The sequence below is a fragment of the Vigna radiata genome, chromosome 3 (assembly GCF_000741045.1).
Source record: "Vigna radiata var. radiata cultivar VC1973A chromosome 3, Vradiata_ver6, whole genome shotgun sequence".
In the NCBI taxonomy this organism is placed as follows: domain Eukaryota; kingdom Viridiplantae; phylum Streptophyta; class Magnoliopsida; order Fabales; family Fabaceae; genus Vigna; species Vigna radiata.
The window spans coordinates 10,599,772-10,627,760 of record NC_028353.1 but is presented as its reverse complement, the minus strand read 5'-3'; the positions used below and the strand labels follow the sequence as shown (position 1 = coordinate 10,627,760).

General features: G+C 31.6%; 2 protein-coding genes across 4 annotated transcripts; one reads left to right on the top strand and one right to left on the bottom strand.

Moving 5' to 3' along the window:
• Nucleotides 1-12: 12 nt before the first annotated feature.
• On the bottom strand, nt 13-19,875 carry LOC106757965. Of its 2 annotated transcripts, none has more exons than XM_014640836.2 (20): nt 19,552-19,875; nt 19,400-19,469; nt 18,547-18,589; nt 14,455-14,532; nt 14,242-14,323; nt 14,049-14,131; nt 11,505-11,562; nt 10,930-11,040; nt 8,530-8,587; nt 8,240-8,336; nt 7,391-7,426; nt 4,921-5,057; nt 4,678-4,748; nt 4,531-4,584; nt 3,781-3,923; nt 2,927-3,067; nt 1,328-1,567; nt 1,121-1,180; nt 586-873; nt 13-497 (listed from the first exon to the last, which is right to left on the bottom strand). In XM_014640836.2, the coding sequence occupies exons 1-20, from the start codon at nt 19,703-19,705 to the stop codon at nt 369-371; spliced, it is 2,133 nt and encodes a 710-aa protein (XP_014496322.1). In that variant the 5' UTR covers nt 19,706-19,875; the 3' UTR covers nt 13-368. The 2 variants fall into 2 exon arrangements, with proteins under 2 accessions (XP_014496322.1, XP_014496321.1); XM_014640835.2 differs by having other exon boundaries at nt 13-509; nt 19,552-19,874.
• Nucleotides 19,876-25,723: 5,848 nt separating this feature from the next.
• Nucleotides 25,724-27,989, top strand: LOC106757181 (peptidyl-prolyl cis-trans isomerase NIMA-interacting 4). 2 transcript variants are annotated; one of them, XM_014639794.2, is made up of 5 exons: nt 25,724-25,846; nt 26,879-27,049; nt 27,145-27,254; nt 27,510-27,652; nt 27,755-27,989. In XM_014639794.2, exons 2-5 carry the CDS (start codon nt 26,905-26,907, stop codon nt 27,795-27,797), a joined length of 441 nt encoding a protein of 146 aa, XP_014495280.1. In that variant the 5' UTR covers nt 25,724-25,846; nt 26,879-26,904; the 3' UTR covers nt 27,798-27,989. The 2 variants fall into 2 exon arrangements, with proteins under 2 accessions (XP_014495280.1, XP_014495281.1); XM_014639795.2 differs by having other exon boundaries at nt 25,757-25,846; nt 26,894-27,049.

Below are 27,989 nucleotides of genomic sequence, written 5' to 3'. Positions count from 1 at the left end.
TAGCTAAGTTAATTTGCTCGATGAATTCAAGCTTTTAAACTTGTTTGGTTCTCGCTAAATCAACCTCAAGTTCAATCCAATCAACATGTGATGGATTGCTTCACCACTCTTGAAAATTCAATTTGGTTAAATACACTCTACCATAAACATTATGCAACTCAACAAACATTAATGAAGAGACAAGTTAAGAATAGTTAATAAATTATTTTAAGTAGTAACTAATTATCCGCACAAACAACTAAAAAATCTTTAATTAATCAATTATATTTTGAAAATAAGCAATTGTCTTGCTCCAAACCAAGAATTCCACCTTCAGATCATGTAACATTTTGTATATTCCTTTCCTTCATGGAGCAACCAAACTGAAATTACTCAGAGTCAGAATCTGATAGTGGAACCTGGTAAGAATTCGATGGTTCAAAATCAGTCATAGAAGGGGGTGGTTTTTTATTTGACCGACTCCTGACCCGGTTTCTTGGTATTTGTTCCTTTTCATCCTGTGAAGACATCTGTCAGAATGAAAATATACAAGTAACTCCTACAGTTTGAAAAAAATGCAAGATAACATATCAGGGCAAAACTTACCTTTGAACTGGGTTGACTTGGTTGATTTGATTCAGATGGCTGATTGGAACTAGATTGATTTGGTACAGAAGGATGAACTTGTTGGCTCCTACGCAGCCATATAGTACCCAAAGAAATTAATGCACCCAAAAGCAAAAACGGACCAACTCTAGGATCCTCACGGTATAGAGAGAGTCCACTAAGACTACCAAGAATACTCTGCTTCAGATTTTCCAGAGGAATATTTTGTGCTGCTACGGACCAAATTGGTTCTGTGTCATCCGGGACAAGCTCAGGAGTTCTTAGCGTCTGCAATGAGATGGTATTTTCTTAATCAGTAACTACAAAATTAATCCCATCAACAACCTCACATTTTAAAATGTTAACCTGGGCAATTGTGAAATCATGACCACATAAATGAATGTAACATTTAGAGAAAAACGGTAAACAGAAATTAAATACCCAAGTGAGGGCCAAGGTTATTAATTCAACATTGAATGTGCCCCATACAATTAGGCTTCCCTACAAAACCTATTCAAAAGTTGATAAAACTTACAAAGAATGGTAAGTCTCTAGAGTCACCATCAGAAATAATGTTTGCAAGCCAGTGGGTTATCTGCAAATGAAAATAGAAAATATCTTAAAAGAACTGTCAATCTACGTCATTGTACATCATTAGTTCTTATGATGAAAATACATTAAGTTATAAAAGAAATGTAAAAGCAATTTGTCATTGTGAATCTTTTATTGCAAAATGGCAAACCTGTAAAACATCATCTTCGCCCTTGTACCCAGCGACAAACTGGCCTGCAAGATCAGAATCAGTAATTAGATCTTGGACCAGTGATGATTTCCACTTGGATTTTTGTTCTGTTCTCAAATCAACAGCACTATTATTCCTCAGGTAACGAATGACAAACAACCTAGGAATATCAGTCGCACTCCGTCGTTGCCCACAAGTGTGATCAGTACCCGCTTGACCAAGGTAAAATTGGCAGTAATCCTATACAATCAATTCAGGTAAATAATTCAGGTTAGAAATAGTAGCAAAGATGATGCAAAAGTATTTTCAATTCAAAATACATCAGAAAAAATTTAAAGAAATGACTCACTTATTTTAGGATTTCGGATTTTGAAAACATAAAAGATATTTTTAAAGAAATGACTCAAATATTAAAATAAATCCTCAATCTTATCTTCCTAAATCTAAATAATAAATAAATATATTTTAATCTTTATGTAAAAGATATTTCTAAAAACTAAAGATTTTTTAAAAACCAATTTATAAAAGATATTAAGTAAATATTGTCAATAACATAAATAAGATTAGAATTAGGGGAGTGTTTAGTTCGAAAAATGATTTTGCTTTCATTTGCTGTTAAGAGACAATTTAAAAGACATGAAAAATCTAGTTTTCAATATGTTTCTCATTTCAAATATTTGTATATGAAACTGTGAAAACAAAAGAAAAATCTGGCATACACCACGTTGAAAGAGAAGAATAGAGGACATTTAGAGAGTACTGTGTCTCAGATACTTGGTGGTGACTTTATTATATTGTCTGAAAATGATAAATACAATTGATTATATTTGTTCCATATCTGTTATACAATAAGTCAACAATAATCAAAATTGATTCTCAACACAAAGAAAAGGTCAAGTTCCAAATGTTGTGTTGGCATGAAAGCACTGGGATGTGGGCCAAAGCAATAGTAATATAAATGTCACAAAATAAATGAGTAGAAGTGATAGGCAAGTGAAACATAACTGTAACGTGAACCCTTTGACATTATCTACAATGAATATGAAAACCTATGCTTTTTAAAATGCCCCTATTTCCACAATTTCCAGTAAAAAAGGCATAATCAAGGCTCCAAGCCACTGTAGGCTAGTGAACAAAACCATCTCTGTGCATATATAATAGCACAAAATAATACGTTTTATATTTAACAAAACAAGTGCATCATCCTAAAAAGATAAGTAACACCTGGATGAATATGTAAAATTGAACATTATATCGTGGTAAAATCTGGATAGATATGCATAATAAAGCATTCTAATGATTTAGTGGTGAAATTAGGTCATGTGACTAGTTCATCAAAGTGACGTATTATACAGCCATCATCTTGCAGATTAGATGCTGTCAGGGAAGCAATTTAGAATAACTTTTGCTTTGATGTCCATGGGTCATTGTCAAATGAAATTGGCATTCTTAAAAAAGTTCTCTAATACGTTTTGTTAATTCAATCACTGATGACAAGCATCAGCATTATGAAATTTACTCTGATAAAAAAAAAGGGTAATTTATTTAGAAAAACAAGCTAAAACGTAAATCATTCAAATGAAAGAAGAAAAAAAATACCTTTTGCTTTTCACCATCAAGCCAAGCAAATGTCAATCGCCTTCTCTTAAATGCATCCACAGCTGGAGCTAAGGATTGATTTTCAGATGATGCATCCACTTGGCTGTACTTAGAAAATGTTTCCTGGACCCTGTACATAGTCTATGGAACAAAATTACAACTCTACCAAATTTAAAGCTGTAAAAGATAAAGGGTAAATAGTCGGTTCAGCATAATAAGTATTGACATATTTTGCTTTTAATACAGCAAGAAAAAATAATTACAATCTTAATACAAAAACTTTAATTCATTAATTTTTATTTAAACTCTGTTTATAGTTGAAGTAATTGAATACGTGTTTGATCTTTAGTAATTGGTTTTTGTGTTTATTAAAAAAAAATGACTGTTAATATGTAATTAAACTTGAAGGACTCTTTACCTTTTGCTTTGCAAATTTAATCCTTAGTGGTTTCTTCAAAGTTAATTGCATGTCAACATCAAATTTACTTTTAATAAACACAAGTGACATTTACTAAAGACCATACGCGTTGACTTACCTTAACTATTTACAGAGTTCAATTAATATTAATGGAATTAAAGTTTTTGTACTAAAAACAAAATATACCAATACTTGTTTCGAACTGGCTATTTACCCAAAATAAAAATGCAAAAACAGAGTAAAAAACCCCATTTTCTAAAGATTATGCATATATTTCCAATACTAGAATAGAGCCTCAAGTTTACTTTACTAAGAACCTATCAAAACCCAAAGTAACAATTATCATAACAGTGATTTGACTTTTATAAGGAACTAAAATTAGCATCATTATGAATATAACCAAATTATGCCCAAAACCGAGACTAAGAAGACATACTTCACGCATTCTGTTCAGCTCCAGACTTGGCCTTCCAACCACAATAGCACAATACCATATCATTGTATCATAACCAGCACGAGAATAGCCGTGAGGATCACAACCTAGCTCCCTTGATGTCACACTCCTTAGTTGCCGAAGCTCTGAAAGCAAACAGGGTGAACAAATATTTACCATTATATAAACAAAAGTTAATATTAATAATGCCTTGAATAGAATAAGACATGCATCAGATGGTCAAAGTAATTTATATATACATTCAAGGAGTATTTGTCGTTATACGCAGATAAAAGTAGTCATCACTAGCTAGTACCTAGTCACAAGAAATTGACAAGAAAAAGGCCAAAGGCACATAGTATGCAAACAGACAAACAGTTTTGGGTTAATATTGTGCTCCTTGCAACATGCGTTGAGGACAAAAATTAGTCAAAAGTCATAGCCTACATGATATTGGACATCCCAGTTTTTGTTTTCATTTCTCTTCAGATGAATGAACTTGATACTAAAGTTTTAGAATGTATTGTCATACAGGAGTCAACTATCATATTTGTTTTCTGAAAACGTAAGGTTTATTCCAATCTAAGTAGAAGTTAATTCCATCTATTTCAGGACTAGATCTTTCAACTGTCAATTGAAGTTAGTTCACTAATCCCACATGCAGATTCTCCACCCAATTTTCCCAACCCACCTTTAAAAATTATAGGTATGTAATTTTTCGTTTCCGAAAAATTATAGCTATCAAACATGTACCTTGCTGTTTATTATTTTCGATCAAGTTCAAAAAAATTGAATTGTTGACAGAACCTGCAATACACAATGCATAGATAGTCAGTGGATTTGAAGAGCAGAAGTATATTCGTATAGTAATGGGGTAATATGAAGAAAGATGAAACGGACCATGGTGAACCACAGGTTTGACACCAGGATCTTTAAGAAATACAATAGCCGGTGCAGATTCCACCCCAAATCTGAAATTTGAAAACAGATAAACCAAAATAAATTCAACACTTCAATGCCAGATCAAGCAATGAACCAATAGGCTGGTGAATATAACATTCATAGCACCATCCTCTTCAGTACAGAAAATGTAATGCAGAATATTGTTTTCCTGATTCATATTTTCTGAAAATTGTCACTTACGCTCCCAACCAATAGGAAGATTCCTCTTCCCGCCAGAGAATGAATGCAAATGAAGCAAAAGCCCAATAGTCTTTAGCTGCTTGTCGTATAAATGGGGCAGCACGCTCACCAAGTGTTGAGAAAAAGAGGACTTTTACCTATATGTGATGATCCACAGCAAGTAAACCTTAAAACAGATAAATTCAAGTATAGATCTACTCAATCAGAGGGCATCCAAACAAGATTAAGTGCGTGGTGTTAGGGAATATATTATTTCTAGGAAATAATTGTTCTTTTTCTAGCAAGACTACCATAAAGATGAAAAAAGTGAATTACTATTTCTCCAAAATAGATTGAACCTTTGAGTTTAAATAATTGTAAGTGTCTCTTTTGTTCTTGTATATAAGTACTAAAAGGTTCCTCCTCCACTCACCTAGCATTGTCTTAGATCTCAAGATCCCGTTAAATACTTATTGAGTCAAAAGATACATTATTCTCTTACAAATTTCAAAACTTTAATAGGGGTGCCATCAAGACCAACAATTTTACTGTTGTCCATCCTCTTGATCATGTTGTTTACCTCTTCAACTCAAATTTTGCATCAATATTCATACTTCAGAACGGAAATTGTATTCCACACCAAATCCACATTGGACACCAGGAAAAAACAGAATGAAATAGAATTTGGTCACCAGAAGATAAGGGACCCAATGCACAGATCTCCCAAAAGTATGAGCTATTCAGCTTCCTTTTGGAAGAACTTTTGCATGACAAACCCCATCCCAGCTGATTTCATTTATTTTGACGTCTTCTTACATTTTTTTCTTGGACCTTCCTTTTCCTCAAAGCTTCACACCGTCTGATACAAACACCCCACATCTAGGTCCACACACATCATCCTCTGTCCTAAAAGAATATTTCTGTTAGATTAGAGTTAAGTGAGGTTGAGTTAGACTTATAAACTCACTTTCTAACATGGTATCAGAGCTATTGTTAAAGTCTATCCTAGCGATATGTGTTCGGCATATTGTTCCACCCGCTATTGGGCCGTTATCGGACCACCCATTAATATCTAGTCTCACACGCTCGAGATGTATATACCTCGGTGTGAGGGGGTGTGTTAGAAGTCTCACATCGACTGGGTGTGTGTTAGAAGTCCCACATCGACTAGAGATAAGGCCAAATTATAATATATAAGTGAGATACAAACCTCACCTTACAAGCCAATTTTGTGAGGTTGAATTAGACTTATAAACCCACTTTCTAACAGTCACTACAAGACACCTTTACCTTTAGTGTATACAAAGCCTTATAAAAGGGAAAAACTATTAAATAAAAGACAGAAGAAAGTTTTTTTTGTTTTTTCTCTTTCCTTTTCTTTATCCATGAATCCAACAATGTAACACCGTCCCCTCCCTCCAATGATATTTTCATTTCTCATTCTCTTATCAAGGTTTAAAGCGTAGCTCATAATTGGATGAAAGATGGAGTGGATAAGAAATATTAACTTTCCACTTTTCCTTAACCTTGAAACTTGGCCCAGAGGTGGAAAAATATTTTTTGAAGATCTACAAGCTAATTGCAAAGGAGGACAAAAGTTGTATAATGAGTAAAAGATGGTGCTTTTGAAACCAAAAGGATTTTTCTTCTCCAAGATTAATCAAAACCAAACATAAGTAATAGTTATTTCAAACCTTTCATAGCACCATTTTCTACCAGCATACTTTCTGTCAACCAAGCACAAACCGAATGTAACAATTCATGACTCAAAAAGTATTGCTTACGCATATTATGGAAGAAGACTGATTTCTAAACATATTAAATTCATTATTGCTGCCACAAGACAAAACATGGTAGTGTGTAACAGTAGTTGTTGCTCATTGGCTAGAATTAGGGCAGAAAACTTAAGATAGAGAAGAAAAGTGGTTAATGTGTTTCCAATGACATGCTCAAAAAGAATATTACACCACTGGACAATAGTAGTTTAGCATTTTCTTTAAAAAATGATTGACTAGCCGCTATTTTTCAGGCCATATTTTAAGCTATTGCAAACTGTACAGGTTACAAATTACTAAGCAAGAAAACTGAGCAACAGTTTACAGATACATTACAGCCATTTGTAACCTAATTACATTGGATAAAATTGACTTCTCATTAACCTCAATCAGTTACACCAGAAATCCAGTAAAAGATCCACACAATAATATGAAAACTGTGTTATGAAGTGTTTGGCATATATTTTGAATTAATGAACAATGTTTTTTAATTTATTAACTGCCCTCATCTTCCGTAATTTGAAATATTTTCAGCAAGCATTCCTAAAATATTATTTTCCTCAAACAATTAGCAACTTAAATAAACATTAAACTTTATTCAATAAAAATGTATGATGAAAGTACAGAAGTTCACTAGTAGGTGGAAAATAAGAACGATATTTAAGCTAAGAAATCAGAGAGAAAAATATGTAGATAGAAGAGAAATGTATTTGTACCTTATGATGGCTAGTTTTACCAAGAAAATTTGGTACCTGAAATTTTGGAAGTGGCATTCCAAATACCCTTAGTAACCATTAAAACTCTCAATAGATAACCTCAAGTTAGTTGGACAATAACAACGAAAGCAAGATAACCCAATAGAAGTTAGTTTTCAAATTCATTAGATATGCCATGAACTTGTTTAAAATCTTCGTTCAGTTGTCCTTATACCAAAAAAAAAATTATTTCCATTATTGTAAAAGGACCTTTTCTAAGAATAATAACTGAATTGGTCAATATTCGACTATATACCTATTTCTATAAGCTATAGACCAAATAAAAAATATTATCATGTAATTGGTTATCACTTATTCACTTTGTTTTTGGTTAATCAGGTATCATTTCATAAACTCCACCCTTTCTATGTATTGTTTCAAATATATACAAAGCTATTCTAAGCCTAGATAAAAGTGGAGGTTGTGTTAGGCAGTCAACTTCTAACATAAAACAATGCTAAACTTTTATGGCATGGACATATTTGATTGTTTAATGCTGATAATTTGGTAATGAAGTTTAAGAAAGGCCAGATGAAAGAAGGAGAAACACTTTCATGTTTATTTAGGATTAAGGAAGGCATAGAGCTATACCAACCACAAAAACCAGCCATACCATGAATGCATTACCAAGTAATGGGAAACATTTGATAATGAAGAAGAGATACAATAATACGGAAGAAAACTATACCAAGTAATGGGAAATATTTGATAAGATATTTTCCTATCAAATAATATCATATTTATTTGATATAACCAATTCGTATTTATAACATAATTAAATCATATTTTTAACACGTTTAGACAAAATACCAGAGTTTCCCTTGAGTAGTAGTTAATTTGAGGTAAAGCCAGTATAGTTGTTGCAAACCAATTTGTAACCTTATCAACAGTAAGCTCACTATTAAACCTGACACAAGAAAATAATTTATAGTAACTCCATTTAGTAGAAATGATTAGTGCAAGTAGACTACAAACATGATATAATAATGATTATTGACCTACTTATACAAATGTGAACTAGCATGTTAGTAAAGTTTAAAAAAATCAAAACTCCTATTGCCTAATCTCAAACGAACCATTGGTTAAATAATATAACTCACCTCCTAATACATTTAGGAGATCGACATCCTGCAGGAATGGCAACAAGAGATGGAACACCTGGACAATTTTTTTCAATACATCAGGACAAGGAAAATGCTATCTTTATCATCGAAAACTTAAAACAGACATCTATCATTGAAGACACAAACAGGCATTTGGAAGTCAAGTGGAAAATAGAAGTAATGGCAATCTATAAAGCTAAACCCCTTTTCTAATATTGCATCTCTAACTCATTTTTGATACCATGTTAAGGTGGACATTAAACCTAAGTATATCCTATAAAACCGATTTGTAAAGTGAGATTTGTACCTACTTATATACTCTAAAATCATCTTATCTTTAGTTGATGTGATACTTCTAACATTTATTAAAGGATGTTTTATATGTCCCAGAATGACATATTCCCAAGTATGGGTTCATCATGAAAGACTGGGATATTCCCCCTTCAACATTATAAAATCCTTGGTCCCTCATTTGTTCACTAAAAAGTCGGTTGAGTCTTTCAAACGTAATATTTGTCAACTGTCAAAGTATCATCATGCATATTATTGCATCTCAAGTAAAAAAAGTAATTTCCCATTTGACTTGATTCACTTTGATGTTTGGGACCCAATATAGAATTTTTTTATTTCAGAGCTACAGTTTGTTACTTTTATTGATTATTATACTCATGTCACGCAGACATGTTATGAAAAGTAAATATGAGGTTTTTCAATTTTGTTACTTTTTTCCATCTTGTCCAAAATAAATTTGGGAAAAACATAAAAGTAATTAGGCATACAGAATATGTAAACCAAGAATTCTCCAAAATTGTCTCATAATGGTATGTTTATGAACTTATAAGTGTAACACTCCACAACAAAACAGAGTTGCAGAAAGAAAAAAGCATCATCTTCTAGAAGTAGCTAGAGCTTGCCTGTTCCAAACGTGTGTTCCTAAATCATATTGGAGAGAAGCTATGTTAACTGCTACATGCCTCATGACTGACTACTCTCTTGTATCTTAAAGAATTTCAAACAGTAGGCATATCCAATAAAGGACTTCATCAAGGTAGATTTGAGGATTTTATTAACAAATTGAGAATGATTTATATTTATTTACTAACTTGAGGGGAAGTGTTGTAAATAACATGTTATTATGATAAAATATATTCTCAATATCTTCAAAGTAATTAGGAAAAAATATCTTCAGAATCTTATTCATTTCAGCATAATCTTATTTTCTTTTCTCAAAGGTTTTGATATTACAAATAGGGACTGTGAGAATGTATCTGGTATAAACATCATTGAAGTTTGACTGAGAATGCATAGGTGTTTTGCCAACATTTATTGATGGAGAAAATGTTTAGTCTGAAATAGTTATCTTCCTATAATCATGATCGGGAATAAAGAGAGCAAGAATGGGACTAGAAAGAGACGATTGTAACCAGACTTAACATTTGATCTTGTTGTTTCCAAACAAGATAATTTGGAGTCACATAATTAAGATAAAGATCTTGTTCAGAAAGAAAATAAAGAGGAACTTTCAGAGTCAAACTAAATTATGCAACCTATGTGCTTGAATTGTTGACACCATAGCAAAGAATTTTTGTCATCACGTTTCTCTGAAGTATTATGAGAAAACGTGATTGGAGCTAGCAGAATAGATATGACAGAACCACTGCTAGTTGCAGTTCTGTGAGTTTGCAACCACATTGTCTAAGCCACTGCAGGTAGTAGAGGGTAATGTGATGGAATATTCTTTTAGGCCATGGATCACTATGCTCTAATACCGTATTGAAAGAAGATTATATTGAAACTGAATGGAAGATGTACATTCTGAAGAGTTAGTTCTCTATGAAATTTGCTGTTATTGAGAAGCCAAATACAGATGTGTGGTACCTTATGGAATATCATCTATCTAACTGTGTTTTTCTCCCATTACACAAAAAATCTAGGCCAGTCACAGCTTTCTGTCTAAAAAGTATACTACTATTTTAATTTTATTATAAGGTCGTCATCTTGTATTTATATTTAATCAACAAAGAAGGAAACCACCAATAATAAATTTGTTTTATCACAGGTATCATGGATAGATGCAACTCGATTGTTATAAAGAAATACTCACAAGTCTCACACACAAGTGTGTATTTAGTATACACAAAAAGAAACATACTCGGAAACAACACGCATTGAACTAGTACGATTTGGATAAAATGGAACAATCTTTACAGTGAATTTACAAATAATAATTGCACGTTTTGTATAGAATGCTCCTTATATTGAACTGTTTTATAAATATATAACAGAAAGGGTCAAATAAAACAACTACTAAAACAAGGGAACATTCATTTTTTATAGGGATCCCACCCACAAAAACAAAAGGGCAGAAACAAAAATTTGACTGTATTCAGCACATACCATTTCTAAAAAAAGGTTTTCCAGTTGATCTTCTATCAGCAAGGTATATGGCAAGCTCCTTCTCACCAAGTTCCACCACACCAATGTTTGCAACATCATCCAATAAAGAAGCTAAAAGCAGAGGAATTCATCAGAATAAACTGGTCCTTGAACTGGTGACTAAAATAACGAAGTGCTTGGATATAAATTAGATTAAATCCATGCAAAATATAAACAATGGTGCCATAAATTTATCACTGTTTAGGGAAGGAAACACTGTCCAAAAAAAAAGACTGAGTGGAAACTTCCAAGAGAAAGAGAGAAACAGAAACAGGGATAAGGGGAAAGATACACCTAAAATTGCAAGTATTCCCTCATTATGAAACATGCTCGCATATTTCTCATATAACTTCAATTTACTGTGACAAGGAAATTTCTCTTCCTTTTCTAGCAATATCATTCAAAAACCTAAAGACTAAGTGACTAACTCAAGAAAATTAAATGCTATTCATCAGAAAAGGGTAACATTTTCACAGAAATATATGACGTGCACAAAGAAAAAATTTTATGCCCAGAATCAAGTTTAAATAACTTACCAATTTTATTCCAGGACTTGGAAAATTGAGCACAATTTTCGCTCCCTGATGAATACAACTGATACAAATACATCCAACATCAAATTCAAGTTAATTTTTTAAAAGAATCAAATAGGTAAAAATTATGGAAGCAGGCAAGAACGGTGATATACAAGCTTTAAAAGAAAGATTGATCAAATATATCTTTCAAGAGGCATCATGTTACTAAAAAGTGAAGAAAGCTGATGAATATCTTTCCAATTTACAAAATGAGATTAAATATGACTAGTTTTCAATTTCCTCGAATAACACGATGAAAAGCAAATAATTTACCAACATATAGTTATAGTCTCACAAATACCACCACATTTCTTTTTTCAAAATAATGTTCCAATATAATCAAAAAATAAAATGTTATCTTGAAAGTTCACATGACATTCCCAATTCTTATGTTTGAAGCAGTACAACAAAAGGTGCAAGAAGGGATGGTTAAGGTGCTAAAATCAGGGAACAGGAGTCAGCACCTCTTGATTAAGGTGCAGCCACTTCAATGAGACACGCCATTTTGGTTCATTCATTTAAGCAAGGCATGACTTTAATGTATTATTATTTAATACAACAAGAGCCTTATCCCACTAGGTGAAGTCGACTACATGGATAACGCCAACATTATTTGTCTCAATTAAAGATCGAATCTTCAAAGATATTATTTACCTTGAGATCCCCTTAACTCATGCCTCCTAAGGGTCCCTTTTGGTCTACTTTTCATAGGACTAAAAGGTATGCAATCTACTATCCTCAAAAGTGTGCCACTAAGCTGGGCTTAAGAAGGACTAAGGCTCAGATACATGCAGCGAATATGTTGCTAGTATATTACTAATAGGAAGTTAAGTTATCTCATAATGACTAGTCAGGAAATTATCTTTCCTATTAGGGTTGTCAATCAATTTCTCAATTCACCAAGTGATTGTCATAGGAATGCCGTTGATCAAGTCCTAAGATAAATCAATGAATAGGGATCACGCTAACATCAAAGGAGGAATGGGCAGGAAATGCTAGTGATAGATGATTCTTGATAGGCTACTGTGTTCTAACTGGTGGGAACTTGATCTCTTGGATAAAGAAAAATATGAAGCAAATTGTGGTTGCACGATTAAGTACAGAAGTAGAGAGTATATGGCTATGGATAATATGATTTGTGAACTCTTGTGGTTAAAGCATTTGCTTCGGCAGTTGAAATTTTTGAAGATAGGTATCATAGAACTTGCTTCAATCAACATTTCTCCAAATCCTATTATACACAAGATATAAAGGTTAATTGTCACTTCATTACAGTGAAGTGAAGATCTCCCTTGGTATCATCAAGACTACTTTTGTAAGCTCTAAGGAACAACTTCTAGACAGGCAAACTAAATCCCTACAGGATCCTTGGACAGCCTACATGTGTAATATGCTCACTGCTACTTGACATATTTATATTTCAGCTTGAGAGGAAATGTTTATTATTCTTTTGAGGTTGCTCAAAATTAAACCAATTCTATAAAATCGACTTGTAAGATGAGATATACACATACACTTACTTATATATCGCTCATTATCGTTACTCGTAAGGTTGAGGATCCTATTACCATTGCATAAATCACTTGTTACATTGTGGGCCTTAATTAGAAGCACAAGCAGAATGGTGGTGTTCACCCCTTGGGGCTTTCCATCCTCATGGTTGGGTTTGATTCCTACACTAGCACACCCTCACTATACCAAATAAACTCCTCAGGCACATTGAACTTTGGGAAGGACATTGTGAAATTAGCTATTCATGCATTGCTTGAAGCTGTAGAGAGTGGAGGGAAGAACATAGAAGTTGTAGTGATGACAAAAGGGCATGACCTGCATCAACTAGAGGAAGCTGAAACTGATGCCATTGTTGTTGCTGCAGAGATTGAAGCAGAGAAAGTAGCAGCAAAGGCTGCTAGAAAAGATCGTCTTAAGGACACATGATTTTCTGTTTAGTGTGTGATGCAAGCAGTGTTCTTGCTAGGTTGTGGCTATACTCGATGAAGGTAAAATTGATGCCATTGTGTCTGAGATTGAAATAGGGAAAATGACTTTTGAGGCTGCAAAGAATACTTTTTTTAAGGAGACATGATTTGTTACTTTTGTTTAACTCGTGAATTATTCTTCCTAAAAACATGGTTTTATAAGTTAAGTTAGACCTAAACTCACTTTCAAAACTTTAGGGGTAATTGATTTGATCCAAAGCTTTAGGATCAATTAGTGAAATACTACGATGCAAGTGTAGAAACCAATATTTAAGGCATCATGAAAAAAAAATACCAAATTTAATAGTCAATAATACAGTTTCAGAAACTCAGATTTTCATTCAATTAAATAGAATATAATTTAATTGAAAATAGTTTTAATTTCATTCAGTAGTTATGGAGGTCAATAGTGGTAAAGCACAGTTAATTCAGTTACACAAAATAAAAATGAGTTAAAATAACAAGAATAATTTGGCATGAAAGTTAAACGGAGATCACATTTGTTACAATATATCATCATATGTACCTGCATTAGCCATGGCTTAACATCTGGAAATATATACTGGAAGTCACTAGCTGTAATGACTTTAGAAGAATGATCCACAGATCCTAAGAGGTAAAAAAATTTGCATCCATCAATAAAAGAATTTTCATGTCACATATCCATTGAAAACTTCAAAAAAGAAAAGGTATCACATCTAATGAATGTTTTGACTAACCAGATTGGGCCTGTAGTAAAGGGAAGTCCAATTCTGAAATATGTTTCCCTGCATAATGCTTGCTGGCACTCTCAACAATATGCTACCATTGTATAATTATATCAGTTAATGAAACCACTTGGAGATGATAGTAATCAGGGACGATACAAACATTTACAAGAGAGATCTTAAAAACAGACACAAGTTTAAAAAGATGCAAAAGAGAGTACTCACAAGTTGTTCATCAATACCAAATATGTCATAGTCTCTTTTCCATAAAGGATTTGTCAGCAACTCATAAGCATACCGAATCTGCAAAGCATGCTCTCATTGCAAATCACATAAATAAAACCATAGTAAATCCACCATGCTAGTGTGGTAGTGAACAGCAATCAAACAAAAATCATGAGTAATACTTAAAACCGTGTTAAAGTACCAAGGCATATGGTAGGAAAAAGAAAGACCAATTTATAAATAAGAGTACTACAGTCCCAAGTCATGAATGCAAACCCACTTCTTTATAACATGTTTGTGAGTTATGATATCCAAAACAGTTTCTGCATATTAATTTCATAATAATTACACTGCACGACAATAATCACATGCAGTTTACATATCACAAGTTAAATGAATTTAGTCTTTCTCTGAATTAGGACTTGGAACCTAACTCAAATCATTGTTCTTTCTAATCAGAGATACTTATTTGAATCACAGTTGTTACTAGCACTCCAGTATTCTTAGCCCTTGTGACTGTGGGGAGCCCTACCAATAAGATTGTTAAAGCCCTCTTTTACCTATCATCCATATTGGGCATACCAATAACACAAACTGTGGAGAGGATACCAATATCTCAACTAATTGGGCTTTCTCCATGGTCCTTATATGACTTTTGTAATATTATACATTATATATAGGAGTTTGTAACTTAGCATCATGTTTTCATATATTTTAAGACACTTTTCAGATTTAGCTTTCAGAACTCTTAGTTTCACTTTACTTTCGGTTGCTCCTTACAAGCTTTCTTTACAATTTGGAGCAACACTCCCCCCATGCCCAGGACTCCCAGCTTGGAATGTGGCAAATTCACTGACCAAATAATGGATCTAGGATAAGCCCTTATACTATCATAAAAATTGGCTTCCTTAATTATCTCACTGTATAAGTCATATTTCTAGTCAATATGGAACTAAACCACAACCTTTGCGGCCATAATTAAGGCAGGCCCCTAAGAGGGCCAGCGCTCCCTACTATTAAGAATGCTTTCCAACAGTGTTCATAGGAAACAAGTCCATGGAAATAGCACCCAGTCACTTATACTTGTAAATTGTATCATGAAGTGTATAGTGTGTGTGGGCGTGGTGTTTCTAGTGCCATTTCATTCAAAGCTATTCTATCTTATGTCTCTATCGTTTCAACATTTTTCAATAGAAAACTGTTTCAAGCTTTCAACATATCCTTTTGGAGGAGTTGCATATTGTTAAGAAGTATAGTTTAGACCTAACTCAATCCTACAAAACCATCTTTTAAGGTATGGTTTGCACCCACTTATATATTCTAAATTGGCTTTATCTCTAGTCGCTTTGGGACTTCCAACACACCCCCTTATGTCGAGGTATATACATCTCGTGCATGGACTAGACATTAATAGGTAGTTCGATAACAGGTAAAACAATATACTCCAACAAACAAAAAATTTTGCTAGGATAAGCTCTAATCCATGGCTCTAATATCATATTGAATATAGTGAAAAACTATATGGGATTAATCTCCCTTGTGTAGAAAATATTCAAATGGTACTGTATTTATAATAAATAAAATATGAGTTAAGTCCAATATACAAATAGAAAATAATAACAAAGTAACTGAAGATAAAACATAAAGATAAGATATTTAATAATCTAATATATCTAACACTCCCCCTAAAGTTGGTGAATACAAATCATATGTACCAAACTTGTTACAAATATAATCAATTCTCCATCCCAGCAAAGACTTAGTGAAAATATTTGTTAAGTAATCACTTAAGTTAACAAGCACAGTTTTGATGTCTCCAAATATAATCTTCTCTCGAATTAAATGACAATCAATCTCAATGTATTTGGTTCTCCCATGAAAGACAAGATTAGAACTAATATGCTAATATGAAGAGCAGCCTAATTGTCACATATAAGTCTCATTTGAGTGACATCTCCAAATTATAACTCTCTAAGCAATTGCCTGAGCCAAACAAGCTCACAAGTGGTTAAGGCCACAACTTTATATTTTGCTTTTGCATTAGATCTTGTCACAACCCTTTCTTTCTTGCTTTTCCAAGATATTAAGTTACCACTAATGGAGACACAATATCCGGATGTAGATCTTGTATCAAAAGAAGATCATACCCAATCAGCATCTGAATAACAAACAATTGTTGTATGGTTATTGAAACCATACAACAACCTTTTTCCAGGAGATCCTTTAATGGACTTTAATATACAAATGACTGCATTTCAATGATCTTCACAAGGAGAATTAAGAAATTGGCTTACCACACTATACTGCTCAGGAGTTACATAGGCTCCCCCTATTTGATGGAAGTTTAGTATTAAGATTCATGGGTGTGCCATCATATTTTGAATTCATCAATCCAATTTCCTCCAAAATATTCAATGCATATTTCTTTGATATAACAATACCATCATTGGATTGTGTCACCTCAATACCCAAGAAATATTTGAGTTTGCCAAGAACTTTAGTCTAAAAATGATGACAAAGATGTTGTTTCATCTGGGAGATGACATGGTTGTCACTACCAGTAAGAACAACATCATCAACATATACTATCAAGTAGACACATGGGTGACATAAAAGACTTAATGATTTCCCTCACACCGAGTCATACCAAATTTGGCCTGTTCCCAAATTTCAGAACATGTGTCGTGAGCATGAAATAATTGTTTTAAAGAAAAGTGAAGGGTACCCTTGATAATGATGCATAACTAAGCATCAGTTTTCTTCCAACGGGAACCTCTGCAAAGCAATAGCAATCACTTTTTGAGTAAGATAATTGACATAACCTTGACTCTCAAGCTAGAGTTTAATGTCTGACGTCCAAGTCGCATAATTAGTGTCATCTAACTTATTAATAGACGAGTGCAAGTTGACATAATTAGTATATATTAACCTGTCAGACACATTAGTGGCAAAAGAGATGTCAAAAAAGACAGCAGCAGAAGAAGCCATAGATGAACAGAAGAGAGAGAAACCCTAAAAATCCAAGGTTCTCCAATCAAGGAACCAACCAGAGATCCTGAAAGCGGAGAAAGAGGCGACCTCGGTGCTTTGAATAGCTGTTGGAGAGGAGTCAGGGTGCATTGCCACGTGCAACAAGAAAAGGGAGTAGAATTGTAACTTCAAGAGACACGTAAAACCGACTTGTAAGGTAAGGTTTGCACCTATTTATATATTTTAAATTGACCTTATCTCTAGTCGATGTAGGACCGTCAACATAGCATGGTAAGGTTCAACCTTCATGAGAGGGGAAAAATTGAATGGTGTTCGAACTTGAACTACAAGTTACAATAAGATATCTAACTTCAACACTTTATTGGCCTGAATATCATTACCTCCACATACCAATACCAACAACGACAATCAAATTTTGTATGCAAAATTCAATCTAACTGAAAAGTCATGATTCTTCCTATGCACCAATTCACACTAGGCTAACTTCCATAGAAAGACCATACTTCAACTATACATTTGAAACACACGTGTATATACAAAGTTTAATCTCATCACATCATTCCAACATTGTTTGCAAAACCATATTAAGGCAGCTGTAGTTCAACATCAAGGCAGTAGATTTTGATCTCCGATTAAGCAGATCTGTATCCTTAAACCTATGTTGATGGGATTCATTCAAATAAATTCAACCGTCTATGTTTGGAAGTATTAAGTATAATTTATATAATGTGAATCAAAATAGTCCTAAGAAAACAAATTGAATCATGAAACCAACACAATAAACATAAAAGTTAAAACTAGATTTGGCCAAAGTGTAAACCAAGTGCAATGATCCTTATCATATCATAGTGGTCTTAAAGCCATATGATGAGTACCACAAAGTACTTAGAGAATCCACCCTCAAAAGCTAGTTATTAAGGGGGAAGAACAAAGCACTTGATACTCCACCGAACCTTCCATATTACTTGATGTGGAATTTGAGCACCCCATGATACCAAAGTCACTATCACCTTAGGAGAATTTTTTTCTTTGGAGGATTTTGTGCATCATGCAGTAATTTGACTGATAGACAAGATAGCTAATAAATGTCCTCTCAATTACCTTTAAAAACTCGTGAATATCAAAAGCTTCCTCCGCAGAATTCCTGAAAGACAATTTAACTAATGTCATAAGATTATTAATAGCATCTCAGGTAACATGGCACACAGAATGCTCCACAAAAGTTTAAGCACACTCAACAAACTAAGACCAGAAAACCTATTCAACAGCCTATATGAAAAAACAAAATCACTATTCTTTATCTGAAATTTTGCTAAAAGAATCCTAACTATCCTATTATGGCAATTGAACAATTTTTACATAAAATAAAAACTCCAATTTAAAAAAATAAAAAGTACACACACACATACACATCTAAGGTGCCCTGACTAAAAATAAACTTAATAGAAAAATGTAAGAAAATAAAATAACCAAGCTACGGTAAATAAGCTAAGTAGAGTGAGCACTGATCACTAACCTAGCCACTACTCATCTCAAACAGCAAAATGCAGAAACCAATCATTTAGCAATCCCTTCATCTTGCACCATACACGCTTTTTAAGACTAAATACTCAAAATAAATCAGGCAGTGAATAAGAATTCCCTTTATCCATGTCTGGTCATCCACAGTCCTTACACATAAATCAGAGTTTCAAATTGTGGATGGGAAAAGCATACTTCTTAGTCACATCACAAATTCAATCCATGCACATAGCTAACGTTCAATTGTGCGTTTAGGTTACTTCATATTGAGAAAATAACCACTTCTATTTTAACTTCTTGAATTCCTTTAGCAAAAAAAAAAAAAAGATAGGTATGTGCAAAATTTAGAGTATATTCACAGTTACCACTGCCAAATGCTAAAATACAATAAAATCATTCCATAAACTAATCTAAAGAGACATGAATGAATTACATTTTAGATTCAAGCTTCTCATAAGCGTCCTGCACTTTGTCAACAGAACTATAGCTCTCAATTTGCAAAACTGCAATACACAAACAAACAGAAGTAAAAAATCAGTTTCTGAAAAAATAAATAAATAGATAGATTGATAAAGAAGGAATTACCATCGTAATGAGAACGAGGGAAGGCATTGGGAATAACGAAGAGCTGGTAGTACATGGCTCCGGCGAAGAGAACAATAGGGAGCGCGTAAGCTCTGACGGTGGAAGCCACAGAGAATAAGCCTGAGGAAGAAGGATTCGCCGAAACCCTTGGCATGGTTACAGAACCAGGAACGGTGATTCTGTGTTCCTTTGTGTAGTACTAAATGAACAAACTTTTTCTGAATGTTTTAAGGTTTTAGTAGCAGTACTCTTGCTCCCTGGTCAAGTCTTCTCTTTCCCTTTTCATCTGTTTCTCTTTTGTTCCATGAACTTTTGTAAAAGTTTAAATACTCAAAATTTGAAGAGAACAAATCTCAACCTCCAACCATTCACTTTATAATAACTAGTAGAAATATGAGTATCCGTTTCTTTGTTATAATAATAAAATCTAATTTTTATCATAATTATTAAAAGAAATAATATATGAAATAAATGCTTTTATCATTTTATTTTATATAATTACTTAAATTTTAAAATATAATTATACAATTTACAAAATTGAATAATTAATAAACAATTACCAAAAGGAAAACTTGATAAATAAAATTGTATATCAAAACAGAATCTTAATAATACATTATTTTGGCTTTATATTTTTTTATGGTTAAAATTTTAATTTTATTATATTCTTTTAAATCTTTTACAATTCAAATATTTAGAGATAAAAGAAATTTTTACGTTTCAAAAAATAGTTGATATTCTTATATATTTATTATATGTGAATTGTTGATAATATTAATATTTTTAGATATTTATTTTATATGTACTGTGGATAATGATATTTTAATAATAGTTTATAAACGGGTTAAATGTTGATATTATATAATCTAAATTAATAAATATTTATTATTCATAAAAAATAAAAATAAAAATTTAATTTATATTTGTTAAATTTAATTTAATTAAAATTAATTTATATGTTATAAAATTAAATTTATTTAAAATTAAATTTTAATTTATATGTAATTTAATTTATATTATCTACTATATATTTTTTAATTTTATTTTAATAATTTATAAAATATATTTTTAAATATTTGTAATTTTAAAATATCTTGTCGATATTTTTTAAACGGATATATATAAATAATAAATACATTAAAAGATATTTTTTAAATGGATATATATAGATAATAACACACGCTAGAAGGTGGATTTTCTTTTTTACATCTCTATATCCTTTTCAATATAAAGAAAGAGTTTATGAATATATTAGAAAAGATTATCCATGATTATATATATACTATATATATATATATATATATATATATATATATATTTACAATTTTGTTAAATCTTTTAACTTTAAAATTAATCAATCTCTCCCATAAAAGAATTATTAACTAATCCAAACTTATTGTAGTTGATTTGTGTTTTCCATAGCCATAGATATATTAGTATGGTGTTATTTTCTATAAGAAAACTGCATATAAATATACTGTAGATTTTCTGTCAATTTTAAAATTATATTTACAATTTTGTTAAATCTTTTAACTTTAAAATTAATCAATCTCTCCCATAAAAGAATTATTGACTAATCCAAACTTATTGTATTTGATTTGTGTTTTCTATAGCCATAGATATATTAGTTTGGTGTTATTTTCTATAAGAAAACTGCATAAGTAGATTTCCTGTCAATTTTAAAATATTATAATGTTTATTTGCCAAATTCTTTTCCCAACAAAATACGCATGAAAAACTTTAAAAAATCTATAATTTTTTTTTAATTTTTTAATCTGCAAAATAAAATTTGGCAAAAATTTTATGTAAAATATATTTTTTTAAAATTGGTAATAATGTTTTGCAAATTAATATTCATAGCAAAATCTATAGGTATTTTCTTGTAAAAAAATTCTAAAAGAAATTGACAGGAAATATGCAATTTCTTAGTAGTGCTTGCTTAGTAACTTGCAATAGCTGTTAGTATGTTAGTACAGAGCTCTACCCATGTACCTTTCTATGAGCACAGATCAGCGGGGTGAAATCATTGAGATTTTTCTCCTTCTAAATTATATAATCTTCTAAATATAAAATAAAATAACAAGACAAAGATATGGATAGATCGAGGTTAATTAAGAAAAACAATTCTTATAACAAAGAATAAGAATATCAGATAAAATTATAAATAATTAAATATTAAAAAGAGTGGTTGAGGCACACAAATTATTGCCCTTAGAGAGAAAATGTCTTTGTTGCACAAGGAAAGACAAAATATTATGTATTTCTCTCCCTAAATATAACAACTAGTATAAATACAAATGTTTTAAAAGATAATATAGAGGAAAAGATAGAACACATTTTTATGAGTTGTGGTGTTTTTTTATTTGTGTATTTTCCCAATACAAACAGATAATATTTATAGGTAGAAAGAGAGACTTATGAGTAGATTGTAATTAATCTAATTTAAAAAAATTATAATTTGTGGTTAATCTTATTAAAATAAAATAAATGTAAAAAGTCATTTATTCATAAATAACATTTAGCTCTAAATTAACATTATTAGTAACAATAAGATTTTATTTTATTTTTAAAAACTATACTAATATTTTTAACATTCCCCCACATAATTTATATATATATATATATATATATATATATATAACATTATCTTTTAAAATAAATATCATATTATTTTAGTATAAGGAATTTATGGATGTGAGCCTTATACTAGTGATTGTAAACTTTCATCCGAAAATATACAGAGATTTAATTATCTTGATTTACATCTCCTAAAATCATATTTTAATAAATAACACAATTAATATTCATCTTTATTTTAGGTTTTTAGAAATGGTTACAAAGTATGATCTTATGCATGTATTTTGTTTCATGAGTATCACTTAAAAACTTACCCATGTCTCATAATGGTGACCCACCAACACACTTACTATGTAAACCATTAAAGTGGTTTGTGAGTTACACCCTTACAAAATTATCATTGATTTTAGGGTTAAATATGGACGATTTTGGTTTTAGTCCCTCTTTCAAACTAAGGTACAATTTAGTCTTTCAATTTTAGAAAACTCTGATTTTAGTCCTTTTTACCAAATTTTTTTAACTTTATTTGTTGTTTCAAACACGTTTCTCAGTTAACATTGAAGCAAAAATGTGTCAAACAGTGTAAACAATACAAATGCTATAATGAAACGTGCTTAAAACAGCAAATAAAGTTAAAAAAATTTGGTAAAAAGAACTACAAAGTTTTCTAAAGTTGAAGGACTAAATTGTACCTTAATTTGAAAGAGAGACTAAAACCAAAATCACCCTAAAGTATAGAGACTAAAAACATATTTAACCCTTGATTTTATTACGAGATATTTTAAAAATTAAGGATAATAATACATATACTTAAATCTTATTATTTTCACAATTTGTAATACACTTCGCCATAGGAATGAGACATAATATTTAATCAAATCAACTATGTACATTAGTCAACAAAAACTTCATTATAACCAAATGAACTTCATTCCATGAGAGTCATTCATGTGGAGATAGGTGTCCATTGTTACAACTAATTTATGGGCTTTAATTACATTTCCCTCAATGACTTAAGTAATTGTTGATGTGTGAATCCTTTGTTAAGCAAATATGCAATATTTCTTTCTAACATAACAAAGTAAAGAGAAATAATACCATGAATAATTAAGGTTCTAATAGATTTAGGTCTCCCTTTCATATGTCTTTTTTTTCATTAAAGGATACCTCAGCATGTCACATAGCAAGAAAGTAAACGTCGTCCACATCAATTAACGACAAGGGTATTATTGACTCAATTTTACCAAAACAAGACCTAATTGAACACTTTCAAAATACGAGGACCTAATTGATATGAATCCATATAAATAGGGACATCCGAAATTATTAAACCTAAACAATAACAATATTAGATAAAATTATAAATAAGGAATGAATTAGAACCAACAATTATCAATCATTTTTCTGTGATTTTTTGGGAATCTCTTCCATGTAGCATAAGTAGAGGTATGAAGAGCTTTTATGTTTAGAGAGAAAATGCTTCCACTACACACGACAAGACAAAATATTATGTACTCCTCTCTCAAGGTACAACAACTTGTAAGATTTATCAAATACAATGATCTCTGAACTTTATGAACCCAATATTTTGAAAGATTGTATAGAGCACAAGACAAAACACTTTTGTATGAGTTGTGATGTTTTTTTTTTATATATTTTCCTATCCAAATAGGTATAGTATTTATAGATATAAAAGATACACAGTAGTGAATTGTAATTAATTTGACTTTAAAAAATAATAATTTGTATGCCCATTGCTAAAAAGCTATCATGGTTTATTCATCAAAATTGATCAAGAATGTATGGACACGATTTGATCCTAAACATACCAGATATTCTTGGTTGAAATTATACTTTTATAATAATAAATAAGATTGAGTTTTGAAGTATTAATGATTTATTAAAATGTATAATTTTTAAGTAGAGTGCATAGTATTCATCAAATCAAATAAGCAAATCATAACCTCATGTATTGTTTTGTTTATCATTTATATAATATTGTGTTAATATACTATAATAATAGATAAGTAAGAAGCAATAAGATGCATTTATATATTATATATGAATATTTTATTAGATGTTTTATAGACATCTTCAATTAACTTTATTATTATTTATGAGAATAATTCTCATATAAAACATTTGTATCATATCAGAAAGAAGTTTAAAACTAATGAAGGAGTTCATGCTACCTACAATACATTTTATAAAAGGTATTAAGCTATATGAAGAAGAAAATTTTTGTAGCTTGATTGCCTACATGACTTTGTGGACTTTGTGAGAAACACATTCCAATGTAATCACTTATTGATGTTGGATTCTCATAAGGAATGTTTGCTTGAATAAAATATAAACACACTATTATTAATTTTTATTAAATGACCAAAGTATAGATCATAAATGTGTTTCATTTGAAAAATGAAAGCTTTCTAAAACTTCAAATTTCGTAAGACACAATAACATCCTATGATCTTTGCTTCATCTGATAAACATAATAGTATCTTATGATAAGTGAAATCTTCATCAAACGATAAGAACATAATATTAAACTATAACATACAATTTTGTAAAGATTATTAATTTAGTAAAATTTTAGTTAAGTTTCTTACACTATCTAATGTCGTGACTATCTTATAAGTTCAAAAGTGTCTAGTACACAAAATTATTTGTCTATTCTAAATTGTTCAATTAAAAAAAAAAAGGAGAGATTAAATAATCTTTTTGAAAAGTTTGAGATTAAACAATGTAAAAATATATGTTTGTGCGATCCAAAATGCATTTCCAAATCACATTTCAGGTTACATATTCGAAATATATGCTTGTGTTTCAGACATATTATAGATTATACAATCCATAATGCACTCTAATAAACATATTTTGGAATGTGTAATCACAAATATTTTTCCAAGTCTGGTAACATATCACGGATTACAATAAAAAACATACTTAAAAAAAATCCAAAATTCATTCCATCCTAAAACACCACACCTATCCCAACAACAAAATGAAAAAATAACTACATCTACATCTTCTTCTGAGTTGATGATGAAGGTGATGTAAGATGGAGCAAACCTTCAAAAACTTCAATAAGAAGAATTGTGAAGCAATAGTGAACTCAATCGTGAAAGTGAATGTGAGTGAAGGTGAAGGAAGAGTTAACCTTTTTCATATTTTATTAGGTATATCATATTTTATGGAAGTGTAAGAAGAAAAAAATATTAAGGTAGAAATGACCTTGGTTGTAGGAAGTAGCCCATGTGAGTTTTAGGTCACTTCTTCCAACACTCCTTTTTTTCTTCTTGCACGCTCCTAAAATAATATTTTCCAATTTTACTCTTATAGAGAAATTAACTTCATTAACTTAAATAGTTGACTTCAAACTCTCATTTCTTTAGTTGTGTTCTCTTTTTGAAAAAAGTGAACACAGTTAAAAAAAAAACTTATAAAGGAATGTGAAGAAAGAGAAGTTTGGGGTGAGAGATTCAATGAAAATTTTATCATAAATTTGTAAGGGTGAAATTGGCTTATGTGATTTAGTAGTGGAGGGAAAAAACAAGGGGGTGAAGGAAGAAGCGGCCGGGTTTTTAACTTGGGTCTGGCCCAATTCGTGCATTTGAATGCGTAAAAACGAAAAAAAGCGAAACGGAAAGAGATTCTTATTTCTCCAGTACCAGCCAGTCCTTCATCGCCCTTCATAACTTCTCAGTCTCCGACTCGGGTATTTTTTCTATTTCATTTGTTCTTTTATCTGAAAAGGTCCCAGATATTCATATACTTGTCTGTTCCAATTCTCTACTTCCTCTTTGTTTGTGCATATGTTTTCTATTGCTTATGCTGTGCGCTTCGACACATCTGTGCTGTAACACTTTCACGAAACTCGACATCAATTTCCATTTTCATATTGCCCTTGATTTAATCACATGGCTTATGCTCATGGTTTGGTTCGGATTGTGTTTTTGTTTGTATTAATTGTTCCATACACCTCAACCCTTGTGTTTTCTTTTTAACTTTAATTGTGTCTGTGTCTTTCTTTTTCCTTGTACCACAAGTCTTTAGAGCCTTTAGCGACCCTCTGTTGAACGATTTTAACTGGAATTAAGAAGGTCTGAAGTTTAAAGTTAGATAGTTCGTTATTTTGGTGGATATAGAAGCATAGATTCATTTTTGTAAAACCTGTTGTTAGGAGCAATGGGTTTGTCTTGGGCTTTTGAATTTTTGAGTTGATTTCTGTATGTTAGAAAAAAGTCTGAAAATTTGTGGATATGAGCTCATTTTATTGGGTTTAGTTATGGTCTTCGTGGACAGACGAAGGTCAATTCCAGTGATTTTATTCAGAATACCCCACCCGTGCATTTCTGTCAGACAGATTGGAGTTGTTTCCTAGGAGTTCAATGTTGGGTGGAGTGGATAAATTCTCTTTTTTCTTTTTTTTTTCTTTTTCTTTTTACTTGGGAGATTGAGGGCGGTTGCTTGTTTTTTTGGCCACCCATTTTTCTCTTCTTTTGTGGATGGTTTAAATTTTCTATGCTCTCCTCTTGATATTTTCATTACTTTTATCTCCAACAGGGAAATCCATTAAGCATATGGTACATTCGGTATTTCTGTTGAAGTTCCTAGAGTTATATACATTACTGGATTTTATTTGCTTGTATTATCGTTGTGTGAATCTGTTAATAGTCAGTGTCCCTTTGTTATTTGACTCTTATTGGTTTACTTCTGCAATCTTCAAATGTTTGGTCTGCTTATACAGTGGAAATTATTTAAGTTGTGATAAACATGGGAAAAGACTCTAAGCCAAAGGAGTCAGGAGGGAAGGGGAAGGGGAAGCAGGCTGCAAGTGGAAGTGATGAGAATGCTTCTAAGGGAAAAGGAAAAGGTGGGAAAGGTGGAGATGGGCTCGGTACTTGCACTTACGTAAAAGGTAAACAAAATTCCAAGATACAATTGTATCCATCATTAGTTCTTTTCATAGTTTGGTTTACAATGATTTATTTTTTAGCTTTTTATTTCGTTCAGCTAGGCATATTTTATGTGAGAAACAAGGTAAGATCAATGAAGCCTACAAGAAGCTGCAAGATGGTTGGCTCTGCAACGGAGATAAGGTCCCGCCAGCTGAGTTTGCCAAGGTATTTTTCTTTTGGAGGTCATACAATAAATTTTATTCTTGTTTCATTTTTCAAATCCTTATTTTGGTTTTCTGTTCATAAGGGAGATTAGTTAAATGCAGAATTTTTTTCTTCCCCCACAATCTGTTGTTAGTAATGCGAAGTTTGATGAATGTCTGTACACTGAAAAGTATAAATACCAATCTGTTCATTTGCAATTAAATCTAGAGCAAATATTTTGATCAATTATTATAAAAAATATTTCGCTTACCACAGATAGCTCAAGAGTATTCTGAATGTCCTTCGGGAAAGAAGGGTGGAGACCTTGGATGGTTTCCTCGAGGAAAGATGGCCGGGCCATTTCAGGACGTTGCCTTCAGCACACCTGTTGGCGCAACTAGTGCTCCTTTCAAATCAACGTATTCTCTTGCCCTTAACTTTAATTATTCTGATTAGCATTTCTGCTCATTCACTTCATTATTTAGGAAGACTTGGTAATGTTTACTTGGATGATGTTGCAGGCATGGCTACCATATTATCTTAAGTGAAGGAAGAAAGAACTGATCCCTGATTAAGAACGAAGCTGAACTTCAAGAACATCAGAGTTCTTAATTTTCTGATATAATTATCTGCTTTCTCTCCTTTTGTGATTGTGGTTGAGGATAGAAACCGACAGTTTCTAGTATGTGTATTGATTTTGCTTTCTAATACTTTGATAATTCAGAGAATATATGTGAATGTGGATGGTTTTACCTC